The 10,219-nt window shown below is 26.5% G+C and overlaps 1 protein-coding gene across 1 annotated transcript in view; it reads right to left on the bottom strand.

The window, feature by feature from the left end:
• Nucleotides 1-10,219, bottom strand: part of LOC107440127 (glycogenin-1) — a 16,942-nt gene that overhangs the window by 3,822 nt on the left and 2,901 nt on the right. Inside the window, exons 3-6 of the mRNA XM_016052959.3 lie at nt 9,138-9,312; nt 6,691-6,853; nt 4,455-4,581; nt 4,088-4,265 (exon numbers count right to left, since the gene is read on the bottom strand). Coding sequence (XP_015908445.2) covers nt 4,088-4,265; nt 4,455-4,581; nt 6,691-6,853; nt 9,138-9,312 — 643 coding nt within the window. The remainder of the gene's footprint in view (nt 1-4,087; nt 4,266-4,454; nt 4,582-6,690; nt 6,854-9,137; nt 9,313-10,219) is intronic.

The raw sequence follows: 10,219 nt of genomic DNA, 5'->3' as shown, positions 1-10,219 counted from the left end.
AATATATTTTATAGGACATCAGGTGATTTTGACAGAAACTGAAGAGCAAGTTCTGTCATGTTCATTCAAGCATGTTATGCTCAAATTTATCAATATTATAAATGTTAATGAATATGAAATTATTATTATTTTTGAAATTTCATCCATTTCAATGTTCAAAAATGTATATGGTTTCTTTTTGTTTAAACTCAAATGTTTTGAAATAAACATTCTTTTTAAGAAAAAAATTCTTTATAAAAAATGGTTTTTCAACGCTGAAAATTATTTTCAAACTAATATCTTTACACATCTTGATGTTTTTGTTATTAAAAATGTCAACAATTAACTTTTTTAACAATTTTATATAAATATTTTACTAAAAACATGATTATTAAACTGAATTCCTATCGCTGCACAAAGTAGCCCCACTTGGGGGCTACTTTGTGCAAGGTATGTTTTGACTTATTATTTGTAAATATTACATACAAATAATACCAATATTGATCAAATTCACTCGTCTGAGTCCAGTTATGAATATAATATCGATAAATTTTACTAAAGTTTGAATTAACATAGTTTTTTTTTACAAGTCAGAGTTCAAAAACTGCGAAATCCTGCACAAAGTAGCCCCAAATGACGGCACTAAAAAAAAATATTTCTAAACGATTTAAAAAAATATAATTAGGATATGCACACTAATAAAAAATTTTATTCCTATTGTAGAAAGTTCTTCATATATACACTAACAAAATGCAAAATAATTTTCAAAGACTTCACATGATCATCATAAAATATCTAGTTTCTGGCAAAGAACTGTACTCTTGATTATATTAGCCACCATAAAAACAATTTATACATAATTTAAAATATATTCAATATTGAGTGGTTCATTCAATTTTTTGAATTAATAATTATTTTAATTATGTAAAAACATTTTAATGCGAAATAAAAGTTATTTATAAAAGCATATTCAGCAAAGCATTAACAAGATTGATATCATTGATCATAGTGAATTTATAAAGATATATAAATAAGCCTACTAAGAAAACTTTAATAAATTCTTATTAAATATGTAAGTTAGTGAATGGCTCCTAATAAATTTTTATTAAATTTTTCTTCTTTGTTCAGTTTTCTTTAATGAAATGATTTTGATGAAAAATTAAATAATTTTGAAATGTAAACACAATAAGTATTGATTTTTGTCAGAAGTAAATTATTATATAGTTTCTACACTCATAATATTTAGCAAATCAGAGATAATAAATTTTTTTATTTCAACGTTTTTAAATCAAATCATTAACCTTCCGTTAGTCGCGCACTTGTTTCCGACATGGTTAATCGCGTTGCACCTATGAGGTGTTTCTGATTTTTTGAAAGCCAAATGAAATTTAGTCTAGTTTAAATAGTTAATTGTTTCCAATTTAAGATTCTTTACAGAGATAAATATCAAAAAATTTATTTAGCGAAGTACCGAAGATAAATTTTTCTTGTTCCCGCGTCGGATCTCTTCCTCCATCCCAAGATAATCAACCAATTGACGCAAGAAGGTTCTGCGGTTTTTTACTCCGTAACCATTTTCTTCGTATATAACTTGACCATTTATACCTGCTACGTTGAGTAGGACAGAAAATGAGATAAAATATATATATTTAATTCATAAAAATATTATATCCATAATACTTGCGTCAATGGTCGCGCTGCACCAGAGGGGTGATTTGAGCGGTTCCAACTCTCCATCGACATGTTCTAAGGTCGGTTTTACACGGACATTTGAGTAATCCAAAGTTAGGAACATAACATTAGGCTCGACCCCCGGAAAAATCTTTTGACGGCAAAGGAGGTGGAAATGCAGTAGGGATGCACCTGTGAGGTGCGCGCGACTAACGGAAGGTTAAAAGATGAAATAAAGCTTCTTAGAATGACAAATCTGAATAACATAAGATTTTCTACTACACTTGAAATATTAAAAGCCCCTCACTTCTTTAAGCTTCCTAAAGCTTTTCTAAAGCTCACTTTTTTAAAATCTTGCCTCTAACTATTATTGAGCTTTTTCATAAAACAAATTAAGAGCACAGAAAGTTTAATACGATATACGATTTAAGTTTAATACGAAAGTAATAATACGACAATAAAAAATAATAAGTAAAAAATTTTTTTAAAAAATACAATAAAAGTGTTCAAAAAAATTATGCTATTTGAGGATGGTCCCTCAGGTAAAAAAATCTTATGTTTAAAAATTCTCAATCAATAATTAACTCTTACTTTTATTAAATTAGATGAATAAAAGGGAGAATAAATTTTGACATGATGAAGCTTTGTAATTCTTGAATGCTCTGGGGGCCCACAAGAAAATACAGAATTAGAAAATGGTCCTCAAGTCAAATTCAAAGATAATGATACTGGTCTATAATTAGAATACACAAGAAGGCCTTGAAGAAGTGATTAAGACTATGGCTCTTCACCAAGGACGACATAAACAAAAGAAATAAAATTTTCTTTTGCTATTAGGGAAAAAAATTGGATATGTTTAGTTGGTCCCCAAGACCAGTGAAAATTAGAGAAATTTTTCGGTTAGATTTCAGAGGGCAGAAAATGAAGCCTGAAGTTGAGAATATCTTGCAAAATGCAGCTGAGTTGCATATGAGAGAGCAGGAATTCTTCCCTCTGAATCCAGCTCAGTATACGGTCATGTGAACTCGCAAGTATTCCATCGAATATGTAAAATGGACCAACGGTACGCCAAAATGGATTGCTGTTGAACGAATTGCGTAAACCAAACTTTTTGCACAATTCCTGGTGAAAATCGACATGGTAAAGAAAAAATCTCATTTTGGAAAAAGAAAAATCAAGCACTTTTTAAAAATACCAAATTTTTGTTTTTTAAAAGCCCTTAAAGGGTTTTTAAAAATAAAAATTGAAACTAAGCACTTTTTAAAAACATTACCTACACACTCTATTTAATCAAAATGTGTCTTAAATGCATTATCAATTTAAATGCATTCATCAATTTAAGATTTGTCACAAAAAATTTTAATAAAAATTTCTTGCAGATTTATCCTACACCTGGAAAGGTGTAATAAGTCAGTTGATATGTAAGGTAATGATATTTTTCAGAGAATAAAGATATAAATAAAGATGTAGATCATCTAAAGTTTTTCAGAATAGTAATTTTCAGACCAATTATAGGAAACTATTCTAATTAAAAAGAAATTTCACTAATATTTTTCTTACTTCATGGTTTTTTGGAAGAAAGTGTTAAAATTTCTAAACTTTTTAATTATTCAACTGAGTTGATAATAGTATTAAAATGTTAAAATAATAATATCCCTAAAAATTATAACAGTTTGTAGCGCATTTGGAAAAATGAAAGGGTTGAATCAGACTGCTTCATTTATTCCTATGCTAATTTTTACCTCATAAGTTCAAGGGGTACATATTGTTTGAAGGGTTATTTTAAAACTTTCAGAACGAAATATGAATTACTTACTCTTAAAATTAAATATATACAGTATAAAACGTTAGAAACTCAATAGAAAATTATTGTCCAAAATCTTGTTTTTTTTTTTTTTTTTTTTTTTTTTTTTTTTTTTTTTTTTTTTNTTTTTTTTTATTTTTTTTTTTTTTTTTTTTTTTTTTTTAAAGGAAATGTAAAAATTTTAGGAAAATGTACATTCGTACTTTTTAAAGATACAGTAAATAATGACTGGCATAGCTATTCTATGTGTAGAAGAACTAATTAAAATTATAATTAAAATAAAAAGAGTCCTATTTAGCCTGTGTATTATCTTCCCTATAATTAATGTAGAAATCCATAATTAATTAGTAAAAATAAATGGTGAGAATTTAAAACATATAGTATAAAACTCTTTTGACAATATGCTTCGACATAAAATAGACTAGTCAATACAATGTTAAATACAAATAAAATTTGAGACTAAGTTAACAAAAACGTTTTTAATAAAACTTTAACTTGCTAAGAAACAAAAAAATAAAGATCTAGACATAAAAAAAAAAAGTGAAAATCAAGATGTAAATGAAGAAACTTAAAAGGAAAGTAACATAATGAAAGGAAACATTATGAATGAAATATAATTCCAAGGCTACTTACCGCAACTTTATCAGCTACTTTAATTTGTTCACTGTAAACTTGCCACCAGTAGAGGAGATAATTATATAAGGATTCGTCTACATTTGGGGCAATAACAACATTTAAGGTTTCATTATAATCATAAGACCATGGTTTCTGAAACCCCAAAAAATGAACTATCTTCACATCTTGTCCAAATCTACAACAGAAATGCAAACATATATAGTAAACCACAATTTTGAGCAAAGAAAAATTGTAAATACTCAGCTTTAATTCATAAGAAATATATATATATATTTAATTTGAATATATTTAGTGCAATTTTGAACTAAATAATAGCACAAGAATTGATATGCATATTTTTAAATATTTAGAAAAATAATCTTACTGTTTATGAGCAGGTGTATAAGTATAAACTGCACTAGTAGTCATATTGTATATGAATGACAAATGACGAGAAATATCTTTTGTATTCCAATCAGAAAAATAAGAATTTAAAAGTCCTTGATCACCACCTAAAAATGATAATTTTTTCTTGAAATTTAATAAAATACAAATATAATTTTTAAATAAGTATATACAATATAATTTATAAAATTTTATTGCTCAAAAAAGCGTATTTTAAAGTTGCGTAACCCGAATTCCATACTACATCGGCTAGCCTAGTTTCAACTTGTTTACATGCCGTTCTTTGAGAACAGATATTCAGTTAAACATGCATTTAAAAAAAGAGTAATCGGTATTTTATTGATATATTAATTAAAACTTGGGAGAAAATTAAAAGTGTTTTGTATTTCCAGATTAAGTTCATTTTATTTCTTGTTTTAATTGTTTTCTGGCTCATTTGGTGATATATATATTCTTATAAATTTATATTTCTTTAAACAACTGCTTTTCAAAGAAGCAAAGTCTAAACTTATTCCCTTTTTCAAAGATTGTACAAATCATAGCAGTTTCAAATAAATTCAATAAAAACATTTTTTCAAATGTTTTTATTGAAAAAAAGATGTATATATATATATATTTAGCTCTTACTTAAAGACTAGCTGCTCATTAGGAAACAATAAGTGAAATTTTTTTTCAGAAGTAATGAAGAAAAAAATCTAAAGTACCAGTCTTGCTGTTTTGCTATTCATAATTACCACTTTTAAGATTAATCTTTAAATAAAAATGAAATTATTTTAAGGTAAACAAAAAGTGACTTTAGTCTTAAACCTTTGAACACAACAAAACAAATATGTAACTATTTTGCGAGTATTATAAAAATACAAGTATAACAATGAAAAATTTAAAAAGGGTGCAAAATTTGCAACAAATGATAAAAACAAAAATAATAATTATAAATGTTAAATACGTAATAAAATAAAAAAAAGATTAAATATTAACTTTTCACTTTTCAGTACGTGAAAAAAATCCAAATTCGGGATTTACATTTTGCATCACTAGATTTCACAGGCAATATTAGCAGGTACTGTAATACACTGCTACTGTCATTGTATAATCATTACTGCTTTACTACACAATCATAAAATTTATTTACTAGGATTTGCAGAGTGACCAGTGGAGGAATCTAATACACTGCGAATAGCGAAACTACCGTATTCCCCATTTTTTTTTGGTAATTTATAGACTCTTAGAAAAAGTAGGGTTATGAATAGGAAGATAAAAAAATAAAACAATAATTTATAACAATTTTCTTGCAAATAGATTTGAAGTTCGCTTAATGAAGAATCAAGGTTCAAATGCAACTAATTTTTCAAAACTCACTGGACTTAATCTTATGCAAGTCATTAGCAGTGCAATGAAAATATCCTCGTTGCACTCTTATTATTATTTTTTTTCAGTTAACCTAAGCTTCAAACATTAACAAAATCACAAATATTTAACAATTTTCTTGAAATAAATATTCACTGTCAAGAAAAACATAAAAATGTGAAATTTGAAAGAAAAAATAGGTAAGAAATAGCATTTTTTACGAATTTTTTCTTCAAATATTCATTTTTATTAAATGTTAAAACTGTATATATTAAATCATTTAGAAAAATTTGTCAACTAAAAGTAGTTAAGTAGTGACTTCCTTACAAGAGTAGTTTGTTATCACTATATAAATATTTTTTAGTAAAGAAAAAAACAATTGCAGTAACTACACTTGAAATAAAGTAGTAGTAGGTAACTCAGGGGTCTGTCTAGGTTTTTTTGAGAGGTACTTATTTTGTGAAAATTTAGACATAATTTGTGAAAATTAAATTATATTAAAAAATCAACATACAAAATAGGTAAAGTAAGATTTGCAAAAATTGTCACGACAAATAAAAATCATTTATGACTGGTAAATATATATTTTCCCCCATATATTCAAAAATAATTCTGCTATTGTAAAATTTTGGGCTTAAAATTATATCCAAATTTAAAAATCTATAAAAATCACTGTCCATATTTAAATTTAAACTTGAATTTTTTTTAAAAAAAAAATATGCATTTAATTTATGCTTTTCAGATAATAATAAAAAAGAAATTTCAAAATCAATCATTTTAGATAGAATATTACTTATGAAAATGTTTATTCCATATTTACAACTGAAAACATATTCTGCCTTAAAAAATTAAAAAAAAATCAGACAAACCATCAAAACTTCCTTCCTTAGTTGCAAAGTTAATAAGGTCATTAAAAGTTTCAATAGAGGGCTTAAACACAAATACTCCAGAATTAAAACAATCAGGCCATCCTACATCAGGAGCTGCGGATAATTCTTCCCGTTCAAAAAGCTCATCACAATTTTTTAGAACCTAAAAAGTTTAACAATAATAACCGTAACTATTAAATAAAAATTACATTTCCAACGCAATTAAAATGCAAGTATTTCTACTAAACATTACAAATGCATATAAAAATAAAATACTACAAGTGGTATTAAAAATATGTACAAATATTAAGGAACAAAAAAAAGAATAGTTTTAACAACAGAAAAACTTGATTTACACATAATTTTATGATGCACTTCTAAAAAGTATGCATAAATCAAAGAACATTTTAATAAATGTAAAAATAAATAAAGTTTTAAATGACTAATTAAGCTAAATATTTAAGGTATATATAAACATTAAGAAAATATGTTATATGTCAACATTAAGAAAAATATAATTTCTATGATTAAAAATATTTTTAAACAATAGGTAAATAAATTAGGATATAGGGTGACCTGGGGTAATTCCTGATCAAAATATGCAAACATCTATTTTGTGAAAAAAATATTGAAGATAGAATTTTAATATTTACTGGAAGTTTGAGGCTATGTGAGATGAGTGCTATGCTACCTTCTTTTGTTTGAAAGTCTAATTAGAATTTAAAAGATATTAAATTTTTATTGATCAGGAATTACCCCTTCTCTTGATCATTTCTGGGATAATTCCTGATCATTTCTGGAGTAATTACTGATCACCAGTTTTTATAGTAAATGGGCTGTTCAAAAAAATAATTATACAATGGTAATTAACAAATAAGACATTAAGATCAAACAAATAAACCAAAAAGATATTTTTAAGCAGCTATTAAAACGTTTTATTTAAAAGCAGGAATAAAGATTAGCACTTCAGCTCTGGCAGCAGCTCTCACACTGAAATTTTCATTTTCAATCATTAAAAGAAATTTGCTGTTTTTGCTTTCTAGAAGCTTAGAATCCTTTTTAGGCTTATAATTTCTCACCATATTTATATTAGGTTAATTTATCAACTTAAAAAATTATTCTAACAATGTACACACATAAAATTAAGATAGAAGAAAGATAAGACAAGCTAGAAATGGTGGTGCATATCAGAACACATTTGTTTTATATACAGTTAAAAACAAATTTTGTGATTATAGTTAAAATGGATTTTATAATTGTTCCACTTAATATGAACTGTTATTTAATAAAAGACAATTAACTATTTATTAGCTATTTTTTATACTACGTATTTATAAAAAGAAATGAAAATGATCAGGAATTAACCCCAGTGATCAATAATTTCCCCATCTGTAGGGGGCAACACTTGATATAGTTTCCTATAATCAATTATAATGTTTACAGTAGATGTGAAACAATTAAAGAAAAGCTTACACTATTTTTATATCAAAGGAAAAGAAAGTAACTCAAAATATTTATTATTAAGAGAAGGAGAGGATCTTAGCAGAAATGTACACATTTTGAAACCCATCTTTGAAATGGAAAATGCAGAAAGCATAAGTAAATGTAGTTATACTTTAGTAAAGTGTACAAGCATTCTTGTCCATGTCTCAATTTTAAAAAAAAAATAATTTTTTTTAAAAAATTTAACTTAGGTGATCGTTTTTTACCCCAGAAACAGAGTGATCGTGAATTACCCCGGGTAGCTCTATATCATCTGAAAAATTTAAAAAAATTACATAACCCTTTAAGATCAAGCCTGTATGATTGTGCAGCCTATATGATGTATTTTTTAAAAGATATTTCCTTTGAATTTTAGAATTGTAATATCAGAATTTATCTTTTTGTCAATTATTTGAGTTAATTCAAAGATGACGCTGCCATCTCTAGGGAGTTACCTCCTTCCTAAAAGGAGTAAGTCTTGTTCTGATTAGCAACAAGTAAGGTTGTCTGGCCTAAGATCATTTGTTTATATTTTGTTTTTTTAATTTGTAACATTTTATTTATGAGTTTCTTTCAATAAGTCCGTATCAATCGAACTACAGTTACGAAAAGAATCCCATTACTTCATGTTCTAAAAAGAATCCCATTACTTCATGTTTGATTATATTAAAGTCTATGAATCTTAATTATACACCAGTTCAAAGCAATTCGTAATATAGCTGCGTAAAACAAAATTCACATACATTTTTTGTCATATCTGTCACAGCACCTTTTTATTTCATGAAATAAAATGTTTTTCACCTAAAACAAATGTTTAGATTCCTTCTGATTGATAGGCATGCAAACTACTAAAAGTTTATAGAAATATTCTCAATATTTAATAAAATTAAGCAAAAAAAGTTGTCTGATCTGATGTCTATCACACATATATACATTAAATTAAAAGTGTTCAAAAAATATTTTACCAAAGTATCAGCATCAAGAAATACACATTTTGAAAACTGTGTTAATTTCCAACAATGTAATTTAGTGAATGTAACACCAAGCTCTGGACGAGCCATTAGCATTAGTTTTGCAGCATCTTTACTATCAAGCTCATCTACATTCATTATCATGTCATATACCTTATTCAATGCATCCCTAGATAAAAAAAATAATAAGTAAATAAAAACGTAATAACTTAAAAGAAATGTTAAATATAAAATAACAATTCAGAATATAAGCATTTTTCATTATAAAAAAATTAACAGAATAAATTTTGACCAAGAGTTTGTGGGTTCGATCCCCACTAGCCGAAGATTCCTCGTGTAGTAAATGGGGACTAGTCACATTGAATCTGTAGAGTCGCAAAGTCCTCCATGTTCCCATAACAAATTAATACCTTTGGAGGTACTGATTCAGGAGTTTCCTTGTCTTCTGGATTGATTCAAAATGACAAGGCTACGGAATTGAACATTAGTAGTCTTAAACCCAAAAATTGGGTCAGTTGTTCACCGACGGATATAAAATAACAATAGTATATAACAAAGCATTCAACAAGACTTCATTTAGATTTTTCTTAAAAATAGAGAATTTATTTAATAAAATTGCATCAAATAATTAAAATAAGTAAATAGAAGATATAATATACAACACAGGGTTGGGTTTTTGACGTCAAAAAGTGGTTTTTGACATGACAAGGGTATAATACAGTACAGAACCCGTTATCCGGAAATCAGAAAACCGGAAAACCAAAAAACCGGAACGAAATTCGATAAATTTTCCCGCAGTTTTTTAAATAAAATTTTTTTTTCCTCATAAGATTTTAGGAATTTTCTTTCTTTTTTGAAAGATGTTTACCTTACCATCATTTTGGAAATAATCATTAGTGTATTACTCCATCGTTTTTTCTTCTTTTTAAGATTATTTCCCAAAAAAAAATTTTTTTTAGTTGGGTTTAACAATAAAAAAAACGGCTTTTTGTAGAGATTCAGAAAACCGGAAAAATCAGTTATCCGGAATAGCGATGGTCCCGATCGTTCCGGATAATCGGATTATTTTACAATGG

The sequence above is a fragment of the Parasteatoda tepidariorum genome, chromosome 1 (assembly GCF_043381705.1).
Source record: "Parasteatoda tepidariorum isolate YZ-2023 chromosome 1, CAS_Ptep_4.0, whole genome shotgun sequence".
Lineage (NCBI taxonomy): Eukaryota > Metazoa > Arthropoda > Arachnida > Araneae > Theridiidae > Parasteatoda > Parasteatoda tepidariorum.
This window is presented reverse-complemented; position numbering and strand designations above follow the sequence as displayed.